Here is a 25,890-nt window from a genome sequence, read left to right as displayed (position 1 = left end):
CTGCTGTGGAGGACGCACCCCTCATCCCCACTTGTCAGCTCTCCTGGGGGTGTCCTTATGTACCCCCGGCTTTCACAAATGGGGGCAGCCCGGGGAGGCGCTTTCCTTCCCACACACAGTCAGGAGAGACGGAGGGGCTCTGGACTCCCGGCCCCCCCACCGGCGAATGACATGACTGTCTAAGCAGAAAATCCCAGGATGGCTACCGAAAGCACACCAAAAGCAACTCCTAGCACTGATCGCCATGTTCGGCAAAGTCACAGGACACGTGACAGACACACGAATCCATCACACTTCTGTACACCAGCAACGAACGTGCGGAAGCCAAAATCGAAGGTGCAACGCCGCTGGCCGTTGCTCCAAATGAAACTGAATACCTGGGTGTGAGTCTAACGAAACACGCACGGAACCCGTATGCTGAAAACAACACGATGCTGATGGCCAAAGGCAGAGACGACGTCAATAAACGGAGACGCTGTTCAAAGGCGGGAGGACGCGACAGCCCACAAACGCGGCTCCGGGCCTGACGCAGTTCTCACCGACGTCACGGCAAGCGTTTCTGTAGCTGTAGACGAGCTCACCCTCAACTCCCCGCAGGAAGGCCAAGCAGGACAGCAGGACGACCTGGACACGGGGGAGGGAGTGGGAGGCGCCGTCCGCTTTACCTTGAGTCTCGCGAGACAGTAATCAGCACCGCGGTGGCGGGAAAACAGGTCAACGGAACAGAAAGAACCCAGGAGGGGACCTGCGCGTGCTCACCCAGTGACGTCTCGCAATGGGGAAGAAGCCATCCCACGGGGCAAGGCCACCGGGGCAGGGACGACTGTACGTCCACAGGCAAAGGACAACGCGACCCACACCGTGCACCTCCGACAAAAATTAATTCAAATGGGTCACGGATGCAAACGCAAACAGAGCTTTGGACCCTTTAGAAGAAGGCGGAAGGCTGGGTGAGCAGCTCCCCCACCTGACGCCAAAAGCACGGTCCCGAAAAGGGACAGCCGACAAAGTGGGCCTCGTCCCCACTTAGAGCCTCCTCTATGAAACCCCCTGCCAGGAGGCTGGAAAGACAAACCACAGAATGAAACGGGAGGAAACGTGTGTAAACCACGTGTCTGACAAAGACAGACTCCACGGGACGTAAAGAACTCTCGAAACTCAACAGCAAAACAGCAAACAATCCAACCAGAAAACAGGCACACGACGGATCCACCTCCGCGGAGACACAGATAGGTGGCGGCCGAGCACGGGAAAGACCGGCCACCCCTCCAGCCACTGCGGGCATCGCGGGGCGACGCCTGTGCTCGCGGCAGGGCCGGCGAGGGTGTGGAGGGGACGGGTCTCAGACCTGCGGCCGGGAACCTGGACTGGCACTGCCACCGCCAGAGTGGCCCGGGGTGGCTCCTCACGGACCAAGCGCAGACGCACCGCGGGTCGCAGGGAGACGAGGGCAGGCCCCCACGCCGACCCGGGCCCCAGTGCACACGTGGCTCCATTTGCCATCGCCGAGAACTGCAAAGTGCCAAACGTCCTCCAACAGGTGGCAACGAAGTGAATGAACCGTGAAGCAAGCCAGTCTCCAGAGGGGACGCACCGTGTGACCGCACTCACACGACACCCGCCAAACAACCACACTGTAGACGTGCGGGACGGCGGGCAGGGAGCCGCAGGCGCCATGACCATGGAGCGCCCTCCTTCGAGGCAGGGGGACTGGCCTGTGCCCTGGTCGTGGGGGTGGTTACAGGGCTCGCCAGGGGTCACACCAAGGCACACGCAGGAGTGCGCGAGGAGTGGTCTGCGGTCGGGCGCTGTGCCTCGCTGCCTGGCTCTGCCTCATACCCAGTGACGTGAAATGTCACTGCTAAGCGTTCAGGGGACTCTACTATTTCTGCAACTTTCTACAAGGGCAAATTTTTCTGATTATAAAATCTTGGAACATACCAAAAAACAGACAAAGGTGAAAGCTCCCAGCGTCTGTAGAATTACTCCTGTCAGTTTTTGTTTTGGGGGTTTTGGGTGGGGAGGCTGAACACAGAAAAATGATTATAATTTACATCCTTTCCCACTTAGCTTTGTAACTACACGACTCAACACAAGGCTCTCCAACGTGCGAGGCCCCGTGACCACTCGACGGTCCCTCCTCACCCCTCTAGGCAAGTCACATCAAGACGGGGGGCGATGCACAGGGCAGGCCTGTGGGCTGCGGCCAGAGGCCAGGGTTCCGGTCCCTGTCCCACCGCCTCCCAGGATCACCCCTTCTGAGCAGGCCGCTCCTCCCGGGTCTTGGCCGTGTCACTGAGAAAGGGGGACACGAGGAGCGCACCGCCTCGTGGGGAATGGAATGAGCGAGCACAGCCGACGGCCGCGCCCGGCACCAGCGTGGGGCGCCTGAGAGGGGCTGGTTCCTTCCCCTGGGGGCGCTGGCTCCGCCGCCTGCGGGGGCGTGCAGGGCAGCCCCTCCCCGCCCTCCCCGAAAGGCTCTGAAGGAAGCGTGAGCCTGGCTCAGGCCTCACCGAGCGCGCGGTTCCCTGGAGCCTGATCCGGCTGACTCTGAACCCGCTGTGCCACCAGTCGGGGAAACAACCCTGGAAAGCTCGGGCAGACGTCACAGGATTACCAGCAGCTAACAAAGTGATCCGCTTTGCTCCCGTAACTATCCACTAGAAACTTTATAAATTCACTGAGAAAAACAGCGGTGTTGGAGATGGCAGGACACTTCTCCGTCACGTACAAGAACTGTCACCTGGCTCAGTGGGCACGAAGGGACGCACAGGTGTAAGTGGAGAGTCTCACAACACGAGACACAGCTGCTAAGACCTTAAAGTCCGTTCCAGTAAAGGAAGCGTCTGAGTGAGTAAACGCAAAAACCAAATACTGTAAAAGACATCTGGATGTGCCGCCAACTCGTTACTGTGCCCGGGACCCAAACGTCTTACCTTTCCTCTGATTACAGCTGGTTTTAGAGGCCCAAGTCAATCGCAGACTCTGATAATTCGTGTCTTCATCACAAATCAGAGTTCTAGTCAAACAAAAATCTATAACTGTCATTTAAAAAAAGGAATGTAAACACCAGGCTAAACAGAAAAACTGTAATACTCACAATGCATGGCAATGAAACAAATCGAAACACGGAAGCCCCTGGAAGTGTGCGGGTCACACTCCCTCTAAGGCCTGGGGTCTGGGCGTGGACGGCAGACCCCCTGGGGGACCTGCCACGCACAGGCGGAGCCATCCCGGCTGTGCGCGGCACAGAGCAGCATCTACAGCCTAGACGGCCAGACGCAGGCCCGGGATTGGGGGGCGGGGGTGGCTGGGGCCAAGCTGCTCAGTATCTGCAGTCAGCGTCCTCAGCTGTAAACCCAGGCGACAGAAGCCCCTGTGACTCTTCTTGGACAGCCCGCCACCCCCTGCCCCGACTACAGAAAGGGCTGTCCCTGCAGGCAGGGTGCTGTCGCTGTCCGCTCTCCCACACTGAGCCTGGAGAGGTGGCAGGTGTCCTTGCCCGGGAAACCCTCCCCCCCAGTAACTGCCCCCCTGCCTGGCTGCCAGGCCTCTCAGGCTCCCAGCCCCTCTGCCCTAACTCTGGGTGACTTCTGCGCCCACAGAACCAGCGGTGGCAGCACCCAGCCGCTCCGTCCCGTGAACGCCTCTCCTCCAAGGGGCTCACTTTCCAGGACACCAGCAGCCCCTTCCCACGGCCGCACCCACAGTCATGACCCCTCCTCCACCTCAAGGTCAAGCCTCAGGCTCCCCCTCTGGCACCACCCCCACCCCTCCCAACTGAACCACGGGCCACGCCTGCCACGTCCCTCACCCCGCATGGCCCGTGAAGCCCGCCCCTCCTTGTCTGCCTCAACCTCAGCCCCAGTCAACAGCTGCCTCCCCCCACCACGCGGTACGGCAGCCAGAGGCCGAACGAGACGGCCGGCAGGCTGACCGCCCTTTCCACTCCTGGCCACTAGCCTGGGTGGCCGGTGGGGACAGACCCCAAAGACTCACTGCCCCACCCCGTGGGCACCTGCTGTGACCTCTCCCCAAACCTCTAACCTTCCCCCGCGGCCGCGTGCGCCTGACAACAGCCGCCCAGCTCGCCGGGAGGGCAGCGGCCGTGAGGACGCCACGCGCTCCCTCGGCCGCACCTCACAGGCCCTCCCACCCTCAGCCTCCCGCCCTGGCCCGGTGAGCGGGTCAGCCGCCCACCTGCCCCTGGGGGCCAGCCCCTCCGGCTCCCCTCACCACCCCTGCACCTCTTCCAGTGACGGCCCAACGAAGCGGCTGCTCCCCACCCAGGGACTGTATCCTCTGAGGCCCCCTCGCTCCCTTTACAGCCAAGTGCCCTGAGAGTGTCCCCTGGCTTCCTGTCTCTAATCCCTCTTCCTTCGGGAGGCCACTCCCAGCAGGCTTCGACCCCACTGAACCTGTGCATCAAGGTCACGGTGAGGCCCCCCTGCTAAAGCCCATGACTTGTCATCAGCAGGGCATACCCGCTCGCCCGGCCTCCCCAAAACGTTTTCCAACTTGGTTTCCGGAACATCACTGGCTGCTGGAGGCTCCTGTCTCCCGCTGCCTGTCCCAGCCAGCCCACCTGCTCCTCTGCCCTGGTCCCAAGGCTCGCACAGCCAGCTGCTTCCACAATGTCTGGAACTTCCCATGGCCAGGTCCAGGCTCTTCATCACCCTGTCCCCGCCCTTTCCTGTCCCCAGCACCTCACGGCTCCATTCTCCTGTCCTTGGGCCATTGTGGAGAGCCACCCCCAGCCTCTCACAGTCCCGTACCAGATCCCTGGGGACAGCCCCATGCCTCCACCTTCAGAGCCTACCTGGAAAGGACAGCCCTCACTCTCTGGCCACGCCCATGCCACCCCAGACTGCTGGTCACGCAACGGCCACCGCAATGCCCAGGTCGCCACCCTTTCTCTCCTTCGCCTCATTTGGTCTCAACTTGAGGGACCCTCCTGAACGGCCTTCGCTTACGTCCCTCCTCGTCTTGGACCTTGGAATGGCCGCCCTCTCACTCGGTAAAGGCCAAAGTTTTCTTCTTGCTTTTTTTAATCCAGCAAAATTGAAATTGTGATTTCTATTAATCCCCCCCGCCCCACGCTCCCCTACTTCTTCCTCTCATGCACACCGTGGTTTAGGTTTAACTTACTGCGTGTTTTCATTTACCTTACTTACTCGCTCTCTTTCAAATGCTCACCCCGAACGTGTCGTGAGAACAAAGGCGTCTGCTGACTGCCACCCCCAGCACCCACAGCACCCCGGCACAGAGAGAGGCCTAGCACATCCCTGTCTGTCTGTTCCGGCCACGTGGCCACCCTGCTGTGTCCCTCAGCCGCTCGCTCCTCCTTAGGTTCAAGTCCTGTTCAAATATCACCTCCTCAGAGCTGTGTTCCCACAATTCCTGGGGGCGAATAAGCCTGAGACTACTATGACTCATGTTACAGGGAACACAGAGGAGTAGCTTACCATATTTGACATCTGGAACTGTGACGGAACTCTCTGCAATGTTGGTGGACAGAATAATCTATAAAACATCAAAAAAAAAAGAATCTAAGTATATGTTGGAAATAATCAGGCAAAGTTTAATGAAAGCTCGAACTCGAAAATCATTTCAAAGCTGCGTAATGTAAATACTAGACTCAAATTTTCCCATTTTGCACACATCTCACAGATCAAGGGCCCTGTGGTTCGGCGCAGCCAGGTCAGCTCCGCCCCGGTGTGGGCTGGGGCTGGGGCTAGCCCAGCTCCCTACCTGTTCTTCACAGCGGAAAACGGAGCTAATTATCAGGCGGCCGGCCTAGGGCTGCGGTGGCCAACACAGCAGCGTGAGCGTGAGACCCCTGGGGCTGCTCCCGCCTGAACCCGGCGCTCAGGGAACAGCAGCTACCGTCACCAGTGCCACCGCCCCTGCCGGACGCCGACGCCGCGTCCCGCGCCGCAGTGCCACCACGTGCCACCGCGGCCGAAGGGCAGACGTGGGTTGTTATAATTAACCTTCCTAAGAACTCTGCAAGGTAAATGTAGTCGGTTCGACCTTACATATGATAGCATTGTCTCAGAGAAGTGATTTGCTCAAAGTCACACAAGTACAGGTGACACAGACGCGAGCCATCGGTCCAATTCCACATGCACCCTCTTGACCCCTACACCCCAACGCAACGCCACCACCCCTCCCTGGTGACTCAGTCTCAGCAGCCCGTGGAGAGCGCCAAGCACAGGGAGCCGGGCACAGGCCGCGTGGAGGCGGCAGGTGCTTCCGCCAGGCGCGGCTGGGCCGGAGGCCCCGGCAGCGGGAGGGCCTGGCCGCCTACCTTTCTGTACCCAGGCACCGGGCTCAGCAGCACGCTGCTCTGCTCCTCCAGAGTCACGCTTGAGTGCAGCGGGTACACCTGCAGCCTGAGACAATCGGTGGAACAGAACGCCCGTGAGGGACAGGCCCGCGCGAACTTACGGAAGGCATAACTAGGCACCGAGGCCACCGGAGTTACTTAAGGCAGAGACGGTGCAGTGGCTCTAAGTGCAAACTCGGCGGCGTCATTCGAACACACCTTTTGTGAACCATGTTTGTGAGGAGTTCGTGCATGCAGTTTATTTCAGCCAGACCTAGGAAAAAGAAGCGGGGGGAGCAAGATTTGTATTTATTGCTAAAAACCAACCTTTAAATGGAGATGACACCCTTTTCAAGGAAAGCTCCACTAATTCACCTTGTGACTTTACCCTCGTCACCTGAGCTCACCAGAGTCGCGCGTGAGCGTGTCCGACGACAGTGGCTGGCGGCGCCCCAAAAGGCGTGAGACCCTAGACCCTCGCAGTGTCCCCTTTCCCAGCAGCAACGGCCTGTGAGCGTGGCTCAGGTGAATAATGTTACATTTCCTTTCTTTTCCTACTGATTTTCCAAGTTTCCTATGATGCTCATGCAAAATTTTATAACCAAAAAATAATATTAAACAACTCTTGGTCACAGAGATATGTTAAATATCCTCATTAGGTTTAAACGATGTTTAGCAATACATGAAGCTTACACATGCCTTTGCCTCATCCTGAAGCATCCGTATTTGAACCTGTTTCAGGCTGAACTGTCACCCCAAAAGGCGCCGAAGCCCTGAACGCAGTCAGCGTCCTCCGTGTGCAAAAGGCAGCACCGCGCTCAGGCGGGCTGCGGTCGTGCTGGAGCGGAATGAGCCCTGCGTCCAGGGGACCTTGTCCTTGACAGAAGGGGAGCGAGATGGACAAACATGGGGAGAGCGCCACGCAACGAAGGGGGCAGAGACGGAGCGATGCGGCCACGAGCCAGGGAGCCCGAGGACTGGTGGCCACCAGAAGCGGGAAGCGGCAAGGCAGGCGTCTGCCCAGAGCCTCAGAGGGAGCACCGTCCTGGTGACACCTTGGTTCTGAACTTGCAGCCCCCAGACCCTGAATGAATACATTTGTGGTTTTAACCCTTCCAGTGTGCAGCGCTTTGTTACAGCAGCTCTAGGAAACTCATACAGAACTCTTCATAAAGGATCAATTAATGAAATAATGTCATAAACATGCTGACAGAAAGACAACAGACAAAACTGTAAAGTATCATGTATAAATGTTTGCGTCTGGCAACGTTTAGCAGTTAACAAGTATCGCGTCTCACGTGCGGGGTCTTTAGCTAGCGTCGTCGAGGCTCTGCTCTGGTCATTTTCTCCCTTTATGCAGCGTTGTGCACAAAGAAGGTTTTGATAAACATTTACTGGGGCGAATGCAACTCGACCCCACTGACAGCTAATGGTGTTTCCTTGATACGGTACTAATCCACAGCAACCAAAGCAAAATGTGATCCAAGTGTTGAACCCAGGGGTGGTTGTCCAAAGCTAGATAAGGGGCCGTCGCCCACGCCCCCGGCCTCCACCAGCACGGGCACACACGCGCTGCGCATCGCCTTCGACAACGACCCAACCACGGCCATGGTTCACCGCGCTATTCTACTTCACTTAAAATAATCAAAGACGTCACTTGGACAAAGTACAAGTTAACATAAATTAATCTCTTAGGTATTTTAAACATCTGTTTTCTCAAATATTGAGCAGGAAACTCCAGGACTACCTGATGATTCTCATGGTATGAGGATAACAACGCTATGACGTGATGACACTTAAGTGTTATTAAATAAGCCCTAACTATAGATGACAATTACCTCACATTTATAACTACAAACGTGTGACAAACCAAATTTAACAAAGTCAAGTATTTTACTGAAGATTTTGAAGGCGGTAAGACACTGCCTTCAAAAACTTACACTCTTCATTTATCACTCTCTTAAGTGATGCAAAGGTTACAGTGAGAAGTCAAACTGACAGTCACACTCAATCGTGTTCTCGGGGTCTAAAAGAAGAAACCCATACAATGGCCAACGCCGTTCTCCATCACGTGTGCTAGACGCACACCTGGCCTGCACCCGGGGCATCACGACTCCAGGCCGCGGAGGTCGACGCTCACCTGGCAGGAACACCAGCACGCTGCTCCGCTCCGACACAAACTGGGCGCCCGACCAGTTCTTGCTCCTGTTAAAACGTGACATGACAAATATTAATCCAGCCTGAGATGGCCGCTGCTTTTCCAGAACCCCGAACTGCATTTTGGTCCCAAAAGGCTCTTAGATGACACAGTGTAACGCTCTCTCTCTTACAGGAGAAGACGCAGAGTCCCAAGGATGAGCCACTGTCCAGGGCCCCACACTCTTTCGGGGGACCACAAGCCTCTCGACTCCCATGATCGCTTACAAAAACTCACTAATCTGTAAACGTTTTCTTTGAAATTTAGTTACTATAATCTAGAACCTCAAAATACAAAATGTTTAAAATAACTACAAGCGAAATTTAAAATCTCCACATTCCAAACTAGTACTAGAAAGCACTTCCGCAGAGCGAGATCTCATCCACTCACCCCACCCCGTCAGTGTTCACCTGGCGAGAAGGGGAACCCCCAGCCCCTCGCACAGCTGGGCGGCCCCTCCTGCTGACATGCGGCCCTCGTGACAGAACTGACAAGTCCTTAGCCAGCGCAACCAGGAAAGAAAGAGGGAGAAGACTCAATCACTAAAATCAGAAACGAGAGAGGGACATTACCACGGCCTTCACGGGAAGACAGGGTTATAAAGGAACTCTGTGAACAACTGCACGCAACACATTAGAGAGCTTATCTGAATGGGCATTTTCTTAAAAAGGTATAAACTCCCGAAACTGACCTAAGAAAAAGACAATAATCTGAATAACCTGTGATAAGAGAATGACCTGGTCGTCTCAACCCCTCCCAATGGCTTCCTAACTAACATCCACCAAACATTCGAGGAACACCAATTCTTCACAAACTCTTCCAAAAATCAGACCATTTCGCACCTCATTCTATGGGGCCGGCATCACCCTGCCACCAAAACCAAAGACAGCGCGAGAAAACTACAGACCAGTCAATGCCTCCTAGAAACGGGAATGTAGAAATCCTCAACAAAACACTGGCAAACCGAATCTGGCAACAGAGAAAAAGAGCTGGACACGTGACCAGGTGGGACTTATCGCGGGTACGGAGTGGATCCAACACCTAAAAACCAACCCCCGTCACACAGCACACATCGGTAAGAAACAAATCACGATCATCTCAACAGACACAGAAAAGGCATCTAACAAATTCTAACACTCTCCATAATAAAACACTCAGCAAATCAGGAGTAGAAGGGAACGTCCTCGAACTGAACATCACTCTCACTGGCAGAACTGGCTGTCCATCTCACCACCCAACTCAGCAGTGTGCCGAGGTTCCGGGGCACTCGGGCAAGAGCAAGAAACACAAGCGTCCGGATTGGAAAGGAAGAAATAAACTGTCTCTGCTCCTAGATGACGCAACCCTGCAAGGGGACAACCTCGGGAGTCCTCCCGGAGCTGGTGGGCGAGCTCGGCAGGGCTGCGGGACGCAGGTCCAGCACTCAAAACCCAGCCGCTGCGTCTGTACACTTGCGGTGGACAATTCGAATGTGAAACCAATCATTTAGTCAGGAGAGCGTCAAAGAGAAGAAAACACCAAAGGAACAAATTTAACAAGATAACTGCAGGGCTTACACACTAAAAACTACCGCGCTATTCAAAAAAATTAAAGAAAATCTAAAGAATTAGAAAAACATTCCATTTTAACGCACTGGAAGGCTTAATATTAAGATGGCAATACTTCCCAAACTGATCTTCAAACTCAACACGAACCCTTTCAGAGTCCTAGCTGGCTTCTCTGTAGAAATTAACAAGCTGATTCCAAAATTCATGCGGCACTGCAAGAGACTCAGAACAACCAAATCAATCCTGAAAAAGGATAAAGTCGGGAGGACTCACACTTCTAGTTTCAAAATTACTCCAAAGCGATGGTACTCAAGGCAGTGTGGCACTCTGCCGCAAGGGCAGGCACATGGCCCAACAGAAGAAGGAAGAGTCCAGAAATAAACCCACACATACATGCTCAACTAATTTTCAACAAGGGTGCCAGCGCTGTCCATGGGGATAGAAGAGCCTTTCAATCAAAATACTGGGGCAACTGAATAGCACACACATTGAAGAACGGAGATGGACCCTCACCTCACACACACACCAACGGGAACTCGGTATGGATCCAAGACCTAAATGAAAGAGTCAAAGCTATAAAACACTTAGGAAAAAACAGAGAAAATCTTCATGGCCCTGATTTGACAATGGATTCTTTGCTATGACACCAAAAAGCCAGAGCAACAAAATAAAAAACAGACAAACTGAACTTCAAGATGAAAAACTTGTGCTTCAAAGAACACCACCAAGAAAATAAAAAGACAACCCACAGAATGGGGAAAATATTTGCAAATCATATCTTTAATAAGAGGCTTGTATTTAGAACATATAAAGAACTCTAACAATTCATATTAAGAAAAACGATTAAAAATGGACACAGGATTTGTCTCTAAGCATAAACAAAGCACATGTCTCCCGACGAGGATACACAAATGGCCAAGAAGCGCATGAAAAGAGGCCCGACCCCATGAGCCATCAGGGAGAGGCACATCACAACTGAAATGTGCTACTACTTCGCACCCTCGAGGACGGCCAGCGCCGGGAGGGCACAGAGACAGCAGCAGAATCCTCGGAAGCTGCTTGTGAGGTGTCAGGTGACGCGGCTGCTCTGGAAAACAACCTGGCAGGCCCGCAAACGCTTAGGTGCCGTGTGACCCAGAAATGCCACTCCTGGGCAGACACCCGGGCAGATGAACAGACACGTGCGCACAGCATGTGTGCACGGAGCTCACGGCAGCATTCTCACGACGGCCAAAGGAGGGACGACCCAGACCTCCGCCTCAAAGGAGATGACAAGATGGGGTCCAGCCACATAATGGCGCAGGGCTGTGTCATAAAAAAGGAGTATGTGACAAACCTTAGACTGTCTCAAAAACACTGCACACCAGGATACAGGGGACACAGTCGCAGGAGTGGCCAGGTTTAAAAAATCACTGATTCAATATTTATATCAACAAAATGAAAGGAGTAAAATAAAAGGATGAACTATTCATCTTATAAAGACAGAAAACGGCAATGAAGCAGACCGCGAGAGCAGCAGGGAGGGAGTCACGGTGAAGGTCAACACCGACTCGGGAACCTCGAGGAGTCCCGCACGTCACCCCGGAGGCTGAGTTACAGAAGGAACATCGGTGCTATGCTTTTGAAGCTATTTTATTATCACATTACGGAGAGACACAAACAAGTAAGTAATGTCCTTAGTAACCAAAAGTTTCAGGGTTTAAGAAAAAGAACTAAAAATAAAAGCAAAAATTTAAGGTAAAAACAATGTTAAATCTAGGCTGAAATAGCAACATGAATCTGTAATATTTTAAAAGCAGATTTCCAGCTCTACCCACTACGAAGACTTAGGAGCAATGACCCCAGACGTGACCTCTACAATGCCCCTCACTGCAAGGGCTCAGTTTCCTGGGGACACGGGTGCTTCCTGACCTACTGCAGAGGAAGGACAAGGCGAAGAGCCTGGGGCGAGCTGTGACAGAAAACCAGTAAATGCCACGTGCCACACAGCACGGGAGCCAGATCAAAATGTTTCCATAGGCCAACGTTTGGACAACTGATTGATCATCAAGGAAGAAATCTGATCATAATTAACTGTGACACTTTAAATGAATCAAAATCCATGAGTCTCAAGAGAATGAGAAGACAAGCCTCAGACGGAGAGAAAACATTTGCGAAGGACACGTAAAAGGCTGTTATCCAAAAAATATATGGAACTCTTAAAACTCAACAATTAGAAAACAAAAAACCTAATTAAAAATGCCTCTTACCCGCTCTCTTTCATGTCCAAGTCATCGAACATCAGGATCAGGGAGACGGCAACTTCGTAGATGTCCTTTGTTATCACCGGCTCCTCCAGGAGGTGAGGAGTAAGCTGAAACCCGAGAGGGATCGTGATGGGGTGACGGGGGTGGGGGGGTGGGGGGGTGCGGGGCTGGGCGGTGGCTCTCCTCTGCAGCATGTCACTGTACCAACACCTCGAGTCAAAATATCGTCTGCAGGGCATCCCACTCCCCAGGGGCATCCCACTCCCCAGGGACATCTCCAGCTGTCACAAAGGGCACCCAGTGGGTGGAGGCCGGGTGGCTGCTAACTTCACCCCGCCCCCAGCACAGGACAGCCCCCACCCACACAGCGTCAGCCGCCCTGTGGCTGAGGTGGCCTGGCCTGTAACACATACTTCCACGTGTGCAAAGATCTCTGCAGCACAATTTTTAGTAAGAAAAGACTGGGACTGCTGGAGATTCCGGAAGGAATGGTATATCCAGGGCAGGGGTGGAACGTGGCTCGAAAAGGGAATGAGGAAACCGTACACTGACACAGAGACGTGAGAAGATGCACGGGAAAAACCAGGTGTGCAGAGAACGCCACCGTTTCTGTAAAAAGGAAATGCCGCCTTTTGTGCCTGTGTAGACACGAAAGCCTGGGGCGGGGGGCCATCAGAAGCAGCAGCGAGGCTCCCTCCTGCTGGGGCGGGGCGGGGCGGGCGGGGCGGCCAGAGCAGGCACTGTTTGCCTGCCTTCAAACCCTGTACCAAGACACTTTCACGTCGGCGGCGACTTTTCCTAAGAACAGGTTATCATCACAGTTCTCAGCTGTCACCACGACAAAATCCTCCTTCAGTTCAGAGCAATATGACTTATAGTAGAAAATCTCAGTTGTAGCAAAGTAAATGACATCCCACCCCACTGAATCTGCAATTTTGTAGCTGAACAAAATCTGATATTTTATTTTTCTACATGGAGGAAGCCGAGGCAGCCCGGGTTGCTTTCACAGGGACCCACAGAATGTGAGCCTATCAGGCCCACAGTTCAAGAAGATAAAGCAGGGACCTCGCTGCCCGCCCCTCCCTCCCAGTGCCACTTCCTGCCACCTCCCTGGTCTCCCCCAGCTCCCGGCTCCAGTCTCGCTTCCAAGAGCCTTCGCCAGCAGCTGCAGAGCGCAGGCTGGACCAACCGCGGACGTGCGCAGTCCAGTCCTCCCCCAGGGACGCAGGCGCCCCACCTACCCGGCCGTGGTGGATGTGCTCCAGGTCACCGAGGTAGCACTCTTCAATGGAGTGCGGCTGCCCCTCCACCTCAAAAATGTGCGCGGGCTTCATCTTGTTCTGGACCGGAACGGCAAAGTAATCTGCGAACTCTTTACAGTTGATGGTGGCCGACATCAGGACGACCTGGGAGTGAGAGGCCGCGGAAATGAACGGACGCCAGCGATGGCAACCGGATGGGGCGCTCTTTAAACCCCAGGCCTGGGCTCTGCTTTGCTAACTCCCGGGACTGTCGCGGGAGGCTGATTTACTCTCTAGGGTGAAACAAACGACCACGGTTTAAAGAACGCTCAGAGAGACGAACTTTTACTATTTCTCTTCGATTCTATCTAGTGAGAAACCGCGTACCCCCCGCAAAGCCACCGCCATCGCCCCCCCGAACGAAAGCGTCGCCCGCACGGCTGCTGCACCGCCATGTGCATGCCGGATGCGTGCGCCGGGGGGAGGCGGGGGCCGGAGAACCGTGGTCCTCCGCCCAGAGCCTGGGGGCTGCCGGGACCAGGCCAGCCCACCTGACGGCACATTTCAGTTTTGCCAAAAAGCAAACGTGGGACAACATCCTGGAGCAACACAGCCAAGAATGCCAGGAGCCGCGTCCTCGGAGGTGACGGCATCGCGAAGGAGCAGCGCCACTCGCCAGTCTCCAAAATGCTAAGCAGGGTGACACGGTTATCTGGTGGCTACCGACCACCTCGTGCGTCTGGCAACGAGGACTTCTGCAGTGTCGGTCTGAGCAGAAGGTAAAACATACGGTTACCGGGTAGACGACGTATCTATGTTTTCCCCTCTGAAGGTCGATGCAGAGGGTCAAAGCATAGTGACCAGAATGCACTCTGAGATGACATGCCCAAGGCTGGAAAGGAGGCCTTGAGAAGCCACCTGCAGTGTAGAGTGGCCCCAAGAGACACATCCCCTGACAGTAAGTGACGCGAATGTCAGGCCCAACCTGGAGGGCTCGAGGTGCCGTCGGCTTGACAGCAGCCCCGCCTCGTGTGCCCTCCCTCGTCCAGGTGGCCCTCACCTCTCCTCCACCCGCCAAGGCAAGTCCGCAGCCTGCCCAAGACACCCACACCCGCCTGTCCAGCTTGGGCCTGGTGACATGGCCAGCAGCGACAGCAGGGCCAGGGGGCTGGGGCATGGCACAGAGCCGGGGACCTCTACAGGTCCGTGTGGGGAGCGGGAGGGGAGACTTGAGGCCCATATGGCTCCTGCACCTCGGCCTCTGACGACAGCTCTCTTTTTAAAGAGTAATGGGAAAGGAATTTTTGAGTTTCAAAAAACTTATTACAAAACCATCTAGGACTTACTTTCAATTTCTTGGTCTAACTACATACACCTCATAAGATTCTAGATTTAGAAAACATTCTGCTTCATATATTTTTAAATAAATCATGAGCATGTTGAAACCGATAAAGCCACTTGGCTACTTACACAGTAGGTGCAAATTCCTGACCACCTTTTCTTCAGCAGTGGGCAATTTTTTAAAAATCCACTGCACTCTTAACTCTCCTGACTACTGAAAACTAAGAAAACACATAATGGAGTCATTGTCTTCAAGCAAAAATGACAGGTCGTAAAATGACAGTCAAGAAAAGCTCTAATTTGTTGAACAATCTTTTTATGTTATCTTTAAGTTAAAATTCCACAGAGGAGTGTAACAGCCAAATTCTCATCACTTTACAATCATCTTAAGCAATAAGACAACACATTGCCAATGGCAGGTTCTACTCGTTTGTCCCACCAGCTGAGAATGTGAAACCTGAGGCTGATACATCACATACTGCAGGAAGGGGGGGGGGGTCCCTAAAGGACTAACTAGATGGAACACTTGGGAGACAGGACGGAAGCTTCGTGACTGAAAAAGCAGTTGCTTCCCATTAACAGTGAGCCCCGCAGCCCTCGGCAGTGAGGTAGTGACGCCAGAGGCCCAGTTACGCAACCATTTGTGGAGCTGCTGCCCAAAGACCTCCAGGGAGCACAGCAGGCCGCCCCAGGACCCACAGCATGACAGCTAAAAAGCCTCCACTGTGCCCGCCCTTGGGTCAGGGCAAGTAAGATGCGAACGATGCTTACCAACCCCACCCACGGAATTTCAGTTTGCTCCCCACTGAAGTCTTGAAACCAGCAGTGTGTCTAACTTCTCAAACTTCACCGTGTGTTGGTGCTGTTTTCAAAACAGAAATTATAGATATATTCACAGCTTTAAACCAGAGTGTGTGTTAGACCAGGAGCAGTGCTCTAACACCCAGCATTTCATCACGGTCAACGAGTATTAGGCCGTTTTCTGCAGCCTGGAGAGCTCAGACTCTGATGCAGCATGATAACCAAAGTGCACCCCACTCTGTTCCTAGGACAGTGCCCTCGAGCTGGCCCGCCTGCAAGATCTGGAGCACTGCACATGGCAGTGAATTTTAAGTCACTGTTTCTGTTAAAGATACATAAAACTAATTAATGCGCCGTAATCCTAAATGTGTTATTTATAAAATAAAATTTACCTTCACAAAACGTGAATTTGTTCTTAAAAGTTTGCGGACGACCAACAGCAGGAAATCCATTTCTTCAGTTCGCTCGTGCACCTACAAAAAATAAGGAAGGGGCACCCCACATGGCATCAAGCAAGGCACACCACTGCTGGACAGACGGACAGACGGAAGTGGTCAGTGGGACACCCCAGAGCCTGCAGCTAAATCGGCGCTTTCTGCTCAACGCGGCTCCTCGAGGGGCTGGTACTACTCCTGGTGTCACTCCTGGCCAAGAGGAAGGAAAGAACGTGGACCCACAAACCACCTGTCCCCACAAACCACCTGTCCCCAGCACCAAGAACCACTGACCAACCTCCCTAGGCCACCCCTTGCCTACCACACACCTCCGCACGGTCCCAAGTCACACTGTTGCTTTAGCGAGTAAGTACAGAGCAGAAGCTGTGCCCAGGCAGCACTGTGTCCTGCCTGGCTGGACGTGTCCCTTGACACACAGGCCTGCAGCTCCCAAGGGTAGGAAGGGTTGGCCTTGGAGAACTGGCTCAGCCTGAAGAACTTGGGTGCTCGTTCATGGCCCTTCTCAGACAGAGACCTTCCAGGCCAAGCCACCCATGGACCTACAGCCAGCCCGGCCGCCGCGGCCTGCCCCCACCCAGAGCTAGCTCGCAGCAAAGGGCCAAGACATGGCGCTACCTTTCTGTCCCTTCATCAAGACACCTCAGCACACAAGACGACGGCAAGATTCTATCCTGGGCCACTTCTCTGCTGAAATGGAGAGGAGCTACTGACCTTGAAAGGAGGAGGTCTCTCCCCTGGTCGTACCCTGGACAGCCAGGCCTTCCCCGGTGCCCCACCTCCCACCGAAGCAGAAGGGCGCGGAAGGAGGGCGGAGGAAAGACAAGGGCGAGCCCGCCCTGGAAGTATCTAATGGTAACGGCTGGTGACCCTAACGGGCCACCATAGTCTCATTCTTATTTCATCCTAATGCCAGGCTCCAGAACACTCTATGCGCACACACAACCTGTCTCCTACTCAGGAAAGAAGAAGGACTCTCAGTGGTGGAAGCCCCAGAGTGACCTCCATTCAGTGCTGAGAACACAGGACCCCACCCCGCCGAGCTCTGACCCCACAGGCCCTGCCTCCCCCTCCGGCCCCCTGAGGACCCCACGGCCTCCTCCTCCCTGCCAGTGGCCTGTCCCCGCAGCACACGGACACACACACTTCAGCAGACGTCTGCCTCCCCAGGTGCTACGTCCAATCCATTCATTCCTTAAGCAAATCACTGTAGGGGCTGGGGACACCGTGGCAGGGCAGGACGCCGCTGTCACAGGCACGAGGCCCAGGCGCAGCACGGCCGCCCACCAAACCTATTCCCCGGCCGGCGGCTGCCTGTCCTCAAGAAGCAAAGCTTCCCAAGGCGTCGCTCCTGGGGAGGCTGGAGCCCAAGGGCTGGCCGTGAGCTGCTCCCAGAGCTCCTGGGACGGGTATCTGAGACAGCCCCGCCCCGCAACACTCCTGCCGGACACGCGGACCACATCAGCTTGCCAGTCCCTCGCTGCCGAAAGGGCCAGAGCACAAAGCCCGGCACAAAGACGAGGTTCGCCGTGCTTCATGAGAGCTTCTTTAAGAAAAGTGAACAGGTCACTATCTCTACTTACTGATTTTTTAAAGATACTGTTGTCCTCATTTGACTACGTGGACAGTATCTGTCAAGCCCTGAAAACACCTGCCTACGCTCAGCGCTCCTTCGCCATCTGCTGTGGCCAACACGTGGAAGCAGGCCGGCAGACGGCCTGTAAGAGGCGGTCAGCGCCTGAGCTCCGCGACACGCACGGTCTCTGTGCCAGCGACTCGTCCCTCTGCTGTACCCAGCAGCCACCACAGACAATGGGCAAAACTGCACGTCAGTAACAACTCTAAGCCAGGGCCAAACCCGGCCCGGGCTGCCCTGGGCCCACCCTGCTCTAGGGAGGACCTCGCTGTAGTCCTCAGCCTCCCCACAGGCGCTGCGGGGCGAAGAGGAAACACAGGAAGTCAACGTCCTAAGCCGAGCAAGCAGAGACCCGGATAGCTGGCTGCCCCCTTGCGGGCAGAGGGCGCTGGCAGCAGCCGCTCGGCTGTCCCCGTGGGGACGCTGGGACACGAGCACGCACTTCGTCGATGAAGATGTGCGTGAACTCCATCAGGCTCTTGGCGCTGACGATCTTCTGCAGCAGGACTCCGGTTGTCATGTACACTAGCTTGGTGTCCTCCGTCGCTATTTTCTCCAATCCCACCTAAAATTGGGGAAGGAAGAGAGAAAAGGAAAAAAATTTCAGGTTTAAGGGGCTTGCTTTAACTACCAAAAAAGGCTATGTCCATTTTATCACGGAGGCATGAAAGTAAATAAAAAAAAAAATTAGTGTACATCGCAAAAGATATAAGGTCCAAACTAAAACTAAAGTTAGGTTACTTTCTCTCTTTTATCGAGGGAGGAGGTCTGGCTTGGTCATACTGCCTATCACTCCACACTGAGACAATTGTGTACGAAGACATCTACATACAAAAATGTAACTAAAAGATTAAGGTTACAAAAGCTATGAGTCCAAGAATTCTTATTTCTTTGCTATTCAAAACTCGGAAAGAGGGGGTGACTCCATAGTGTAGTGGTTAGCACGTCTGCTTTACATGCAGGAGGTCCTGGGTTCCTGCCCCAGGTAGAGCGATGGAGCATATCCTGGGTGCACCAGACCCTGGGTGCACCTGCCAGCACTTGGGAGCAGCACCCCGCCTTCAGAGATCCAGTTCTTCAGGGGAAAACCCAGCCAGGGGTGGAAGGGAGGTGGGAGGAATTAAAGAGGGGGAAAATTTTTTTAAAAAAACTAGGAAAGAAATTAAAGTTGTTTGCAAGAAATTCAGAGTTTAACTATTTTTTAAACTATGTTAAGTTCTGCTCTATAAGCAACTGGTTTCATTTTACCTTCCAGAAGAAAATAATCACGTTCTCTTATCCACTTACGGAGAACACAAATGAGCAAGGGGAGAGGGCCGCCCGGCCTCACCTGATAGCCCACCAAGCCGCCCAGCGCCCAGGCACGCTCCCGGCTGATCCAGCGGGCGATGCTGCTGGCCCCTATCTTGCGGGGCTGGGTGACCACGATGTTGCAGTAGCTGCAGCGCTGGATGTAATGCTCCAGGATGTACTGCGGGAGCTGCGTGCTCTTCCCGCTGCCTGTGGCACCGTGAATGATCACCACGGAGTTGCTCTCTATCAAAGATATCACCTGGAATTAAGCAAAAAGTCTCCTTTCCGAACTGCTGCAAAATTACCAATGATCTAAAAGCATTACCTATGAGCTGGCTTTATCTTGAAAAGACTTTCAAGATTTACATTCCTTTCACCTTTTACGGTTAATAGCTAACCGGTTACACAGCACAAATGACAGAAGGTGTCACATCTGTGACATGTCAAACCAGCCTGACCGTGACAGTAACTGTCACACTAGGGAAAAGAGGACCAACTTGAGCTCTGGGCCTCACCTTCTTCATCCACAAAAATGAAAACACCAGACTGGGGTTTCTATACAGCTCTGGCTAAATCCAAATTTCTTATTATTTTAAAGTTTTTAAATAATTCTACTGAGAAAAAGAAAACACAGCTGTTATTACATTCAAGTGGTTTCCAAATATCAACTGAAACTCTCAGACATATTTTTGAACAACTCCCACAGTCCCACTTACAGTCTGTATGGAGCATTTTTGAATCTCCAATCCAATTCCTCCCCATCGCCCTACCTCACCCTGAATTCAGTTAAGCTCTCATCTCTTTAGGGATTGCTGCCCTCGGGGAATACAACTTAACTTCAATGTTGGCCTCTAAAAATTAATAAAGTGTATCTACTCTACAAATGTGATTCGATCTAAAGCAAAATAAAAATTAAAGTTGGAATGTTTACCGTTTTCTTTTATCTGTAACTACCCCTTCCATTGGTAAAGTTACTAGTAAAGGTTCCAACATAGTCACGTGCTATTAAACACGGTTAAATGAGTCAGTCTTCATAAATGCACACAAACACTGCTCGCCTGGCCCAGTATCGTTCATAAGACGATACATCACGATGGATCTAACGGATCGCTAGGCAGAAGTGCGCGCAAAGCAAATGTGTAAAGAAACCCCAACGGGATGCGAGGGGGACTGTGGCCGGGGGCATTACCGCCTTATAGAGACTGGGCCGTGCGTTTTCACTAAGAAGCTCCACGGGGCCGTGGGAACGAGCCGGCATGTGCCCGCACCATGTCGGAGGGACGAGCAAACAGACTGAGTGTCAGGAGGCAGCCCCGGGGAGGCCGAGCAGTGCCGGCAGCGTTGCACGGGGCGCCCCCGTGGGCCGCCCCCTCTGCTGCCGCCGAGCCTGGAACCTGGGCACTGTCAGACGGTCCACAAAAAGGGCGGGGCTCAGGCATTTACTCAAACAGTGACTCGCAGTGTGCCAGGAATAATCTTACCTCTTCTCTGCATCGATTTATAGGCAAATCAGGATATTTGTAAGTTGTCTCTGGGATGCATGGAACGTGGCTTAATTTAGCCAAAGGTGGCCTTGGACCTGGATTTGAAGAAACAAATGCAATGCTATTTCTTATTTGAAGAAAGACAAGGTCAACAATGCCATGTTCTATGCACTCTGCATACACAGCATTACGGGCGTGCACGCGCGCACACGCACACACACGCACACAGAACGCGGATTCTACAGGCTGACACCACAAGCAGGGGAACTGGGAAACTCCTGGCACCCACTGCTGGGAACCGACCCGAGCCGCGCATGCTCTCGTCTCCCCATCACGGCCCACGATGCTGTAGGCCGAGCGCCACCTTCTGAGATAAAGGCCTATAACACACAGCACACATCGCTTGAAAATGGTACGAAAAGGGTTTAAAGAGCAAGCATAAATTTAATATTTCGAAGAAAGCACCGATTCGTTAAGTGTCCATTCCTTGCTACTAAAAGAAGCCCGAGGTCGACAAGCACACACACCGTGGGTGCTGCGCCCTGAAGGGCCACCGCGCCACGCTCAGCAGCACGACGCACACGCTGACCACCTCGCCGACTGACGTCCTCCTGCGGCTCTGGACCTCAGGGCATCACTTAACAAACTCACAAATCATTAAAATTACTTTATTTCCAAAATAACCTTTAAGCCTCCCTGCCTCTCCAAGTTTAAGCCAAGCCCCTTCCCCTCCCCAGGCGTCCCTGCCCCACACCCACCGTCCCTCCCCCCGAGCCCTCCCCTTCTGCCCATCGCCTCCCCTCCGCACCCGCCACCACCCTTCCCGCCTGACACACACGCATCCAGGCTTTTCTTTTGTCCTCCTACATTTTTCCCCTACATGTATTTGTAGTTTATTAATAAGTCTAATAATACATAATTAAAACGTGACTGTTTTCCTATGCATCGATCCAGGGATATAGCACGTGTTCTGAATTTTAAACACAGAGAAGCCAGATCGGTTACAACCTCTCAAAGCAGAAGTAGCGTGTCTGTGAACTGTGTTCTGCCTGGGGCATGGAGGCCACCGACCTGGGGGAGGCGCTAAGTCCCGCCCCGAACGGCCGTCTAGTCTGGTCGACCTCGCTGACTGTGCGACGCTCTCAAACGAGCATTTTCTTTCCATTATCATCTCATTTTCCTTCCATTACTCCCCTCGGCTTTAAAAAGCACAGCCACCGATGCCCTCCTGTTTGCCCGGCCGGCACCTCCTGCCAGTCGCACCCCTTCCAGAAGCTCCCTCAGCTAAGGCTAAGGAGTCCCGCACATTAACCGTGCAACCTTCAAAGCCTGAGCCTGAGCACGACCCTACGTGTGAACGGTTCCTAACTTACAAGTGGGTCCAGCATTTCCATAGGTCATCTGGACTCTGGTGGCAGCTGCGTATCCAGCGCAGCCCACAAGGGCAAAACGGAAACGGTACGTGTCAGAACAGGGAAAACAAGCGCACGCCCTCCCATCCTTGAAGCCTGCAGGGCTGCCGATCAACCACGGGCCTTTCCACCCTGACACACAGAGGGGCGAGAGCCCGCACAGCCTGGGAATGAGGGCGGGCGGAGGGGGGACACCCCGGGACCTGAGAGACAAGCGCACTGGGGACGGAGTGGGCCTGAGCAGCCCAGACAGGGGCTCTGGAGGGGAGAAGGGGCGCCAGACTCCCACTGGGAAAGACAAAAGGCGCAGCTGGATTCCTGCTGAGGGACATTAAGCCGGCTCAGCTGCTGAGCTCAAATGTGGCTGACGTCCCTTGGTCCCATGCATTGTGAAGGTGGCAAAAGACAGAAATTTTACTAAAAAAAAATAAACATATAAATCCTAAAGTCCTAACTGCACTATTTAACCACAGCCCTTTCTCCATGTGACACAAATGCAATGTGACGTTTTTAGGTCACTGGCTGAAGCAGACCACAGCGTCCAGCCCCGCCTGCACTCTGCCGCCAGAGGGAGGCCAGGAAACCCAGGGATGTTCACGGCCTGAGGCCCTTCCATCTGGGCAGCGGCGGCAGCAGCAGCGACAAAGCCAAAGGCAGGGGACCAGGGAGAGCTAAGCTCCCAAGAGAAGACGATGGAAAATATAAGGCAAATCAACAATCTACGCCTGGCGAAGCTAATGCAAAAGTGACGGGAGCAAAGCCTGAGCCTAAGATTAGCCCATTGTATTCCTGTTATTTCTCCATCCTGGGTTAGTAATGTTAAAATGCTTTGCACTAACTAGAAAAGAATTGGGAACAATAAAAATGCTAGTTTCTCTTCAATAAGCCACCCGCTATGTCATCATCAACCAACTATAAAATCTAACCAAAAAACTCAGCAGTTAGGGGTTCCAAACAGGATATAACGGATTTTAACTGGAGAACATGTTAATATTTCTCATCTTAAAATCTAGACACTGTACGTTAGAGAAAATAAGTTTAATTGCTGCATTACTGATCTAGCCATGAAACTATATCTTCAAAATAAACATCGGTGTTTCACCTCCGCCCAGGTACGGGGTGGCGCTCTGAACGCGAAGTGAGCGTCGCGAGAACGCGGCCCGTTCCAGCGCTCACGCGGTCCGCCCACGCCGCGCTCTCAAAACCGGAAGAGCGACAGGGCGATGGAGACCGCTGAGGCTGCCGCACGACAAGGGGGGTGGCGCCGCAGCTCTTAACCGCAGCCTGAAGCCGCCGTCCCGGGCCAAAGCTGAACTGTCACATGAAAGCAACAGGAACCCTGAAAGCGAGAGTCCAGTTTGGAGCCGGGTTCAAACTGTCAGGAAATGCTATTAAATCTCAATTTTAAAACAGTTTTAAAAAAATAATTTACCTTTAATTACATGAAATGATAATGCAATTTATAGAAATTCACTGAATGCGTGCGTTCTTTGGTTTCTATTTACAAATAATTTTTAAAACACTTACATAGATGAAACAACACCTTATCACACCCAACTGAAAAGCATCCTGAATCAAAGTATTTTATAACTGGGCATCACAAGGTGTTCCCGTTGCAGCCTGCGGTGCTGGGCTGGCATCAGAGGCATCGCTGTGATCTCTCGGTTCTAATGCAAGTGGACGCAGAGAGAGAGAGAGAGTCCGCCACGTGTCCACACGCAAACGCGCACGTGACGGCCTCTTCTTCAAGGCTCAAAACCTGGAGCAGCACCTCCCTGCCTCCCGGGCCCCCTTCCCCCTCACACCCACGTGCAGCACATCACCAAGTCCTGTCCAGTCCGCCCCCTGACCGGATCCCACCTCCGTGGCCATCGCATTGGTCATCGCCATCGAGTCTCGTCCCCTCGGTCCTCCTCAGGTTGCTCCGTCCCTCTCCAACCCGGTCCCTCAAATCTAATCACGTGACCTTCCCCTCCCTGCTTCGCGCTCATCCCAATAAAGACCTAGAACCTTTAATACCTTCCCAGTGCTCTGAGCATTAAGACCAAAATCCTTAGCTGGGGCCCCCCGCCTGTTCCCAACCAAGCCTGTCTCGCCCAGCCTCACCCGATGGGTCTGTTAGTTTCCTTCGGTTGCTGTCACACGCCATCACCAACTCAAGATCTTAAAACAACACGCATGTATTTTCTTTCAGTTCTGGAAATCAGAAGTCCAGAATCAGTCTCACTGGGCTGAGATCAAGACGTTGGCATGGCTGGTTCCTTCTGGAAACTCTGTGGGAAAGATCCCGTCCCCGTACCGTTGCAGCTTCTAGAAGCTGCCTGCTCTCCTTGGCTCGAGGCCCCTTTCTCACATCACTCCAGCCTGTGGCTTTGATGTCACATCTCCTACCACTGACTCAGACCTCCCGCCTCCTCGGTTAACCCTGTGGTGACCCTGGGCCCACCTGGACAAGCAGCCCAGCTCAAGCTCCCTGACTTAGAGCTGCAAGGTCCCTTTCACCATGTTGGAAACACAGTCATAGGTCTGAAGGTTAGGACGTGGGCCTCTTTGGGGGGCCAGTACCCAGTCGACGACATCTGCGCGGTCCCGCACACCCACTCGAGTCCCTCCTCCAGGGCTGGAGCCCCAGACTCCGTCCCATCACATGAGCTCTGCGCACGCTGCCCCTCCACCCTGATGCCCACGCGGCTGAGGTGACTTATACTCATCTTTCAGCTCCAAGTTCAACTGCAACCTTCCTGATACCCTGGCTCAGGTCAGAAACCCTCGTCTTATACACCCGCGGAACCGTCCTTCAGGGCATTTGTCCCCACAGCGTGTGTCTGTGTGCCTATAGGTTAACAGAGCTCCGTGAGAGGGGCCAGGTCCTCTTCCTCCCCGTGCTCCTGTGCCTCCTGCACCCTCCCAGGGCAGCCCACGCTGATTTGCAGGACTGCCTAGTGCAAAGCTCCACGTGTGTGAAGACACCAGGGACCGAGGAAGCAAACAGCAGCCTCACACACGAGCCTAAGTCGGCGTGAAAGCAGACACGCGGGGCCACGGGCTACTCCCCGTGGCCTGCCCCAGGGTCGGACGTGCTGCGCACGGGGTTGGTGGGGCCCCGGGGCCAGCAAACAGGGGTGCAGCGAGGACGACAGCATTCAGAGTGACCTGGAGCCCAACGGGCTTCCCTAAAAGTAAATCCTAGATGGCGGTGTCCCTCCACGGCACCGCGTGTGGCCGCGCATCCCCCGCTGCACAGGCGGCGGCGCCAGCCCACCGTGCTCCGGCAGCTGAGACAGCGAAGGCTTCCCACGGACAAGCCACGAGGCAACCAGCGTTCTCTGACGCACGACTCCGTATTTTCTTAGCGTAAGAACCGTATCAAAGGATGCGTGCGTTTTGAACTATCACCTCTGGTAATAACGTCCTGGGTTGTTCGGACAAACACTCCTGCTGAGAGCAACTAAAGATGCTCGGTGAAATACACAAACGTCACCTGACAAGAACCGAAGGGTTGGTGAGACCGTGAGGAAACCAGGCCGGAGTCTACGGCAAGGCACGGACACAGAGGGGGAGGCGAAGGTGAGACGCACGGCGAGACAGCAACCTGAACACAGTGACCCAAAAAACGAAAAGCACACTGCTAAATGAAAGAGCGGGGCATGGAAATGGCTCAGAATTCTCCAGAACTGATGAAAAACACCAAAATTTTAACTGCCGAGAAGCCCAGGTAGACCCAGGAAGGGCAGGATTATGTACTATTACGTACGGACTGTGATTCATGATTTTCTAAAGGCTAAGGAGGAAGACTACGACTCCGACCCCGACTTCGGCCCTGAGGCGGGAGCAGGTGCGCACGGGGCGGAGGGACAGGCAGCAGAGCTTCTTGGCCAAACTGGTAGGAGGTGTGGGATGGAGAATCTTTTA

The 25,890-nt window shown here is 53.7% G+C and overlaps 1 protein-coding gene across 1 annotated transcript in view; it reads right to left on the bottom strand.

Annotated features, from left to right (window-relative positions):
• The window catches only part of TDRD9 (tudor domain containing 9), a 75,759-nt gene that overhangs the window by 33,305 nt on the left and 16,564 nt on the right, over nucleotides 1–25,890 (bottom strand). Inside the window, exons 3-13 of the mRNA XM_036217881.1 lie at nucleotides 20,564–20,661; nucleotides 19,120–19,341; nucleotides 18,232–18,354; nucleotides 16,094–16,174; nucleotides 13,560–13,724; nucleotides 12,322–12,425; nucleotides 8,469–8,533; nucleotides 6,548–6,602; nucleotides 6,311–6,395; nucleotides 5,466–5,523; nucleotides 2,937–3,041 (exon numbers count right to left, since the gene is read on the bottom strand). Of these exons, the coding sequence (XP_036073774.1) occupies nucleotides 2,937–3,041; nucleotides 5,466–5,523; nucleotides 6,311–6,395; nucleotides 6,548–6,602; nucleotides 8,469–8,533; nucleotides 12,322–12,425; nucleotides 13,560–13,724; nucleotides 16,094–16,174; nucleotides 18,232–18,354; nucleotides 19,120–19,341; nucleotides 20,564–20,661 (1,161 nt within the window). The remainder of the gene's footprint in view (nucleotides 1–2,936; nucleotides 3,042–5,465; nucleotides 5,524–6,310; nucleotides 6,396–6,547; nucleotides 6,603–8,468; nucleotides 8,534–12,321; nucleotides 12,426–13,559; nucleotides 13,725–16,093; nucleotides 16,175–18,231; nucleotides 18,355–19,119; nucleotides 19,342–20,563; nucleotides 20,662–25,890) is intronic.

Source organism: Rousettus aegyptiacus, unplaced genomic scaffold (genome assembly GCF_014176215.1).
Source record: "Rousettus aegyptiacus isolate mRouAeg1 unplaced genomic scaffold, mRouAeg1.p scaffold_m13_p_3, whole genome shotgun sequence".
NCBI lineage: Eukaryota > Metazoa > Chordata > Mammalia > Chiroptera > Pteropodidae > Rousettus > Rousettus aegyptiacus.
This window is presented reverse-complemented; position numbering and strand designations above follow the sequence as displayed.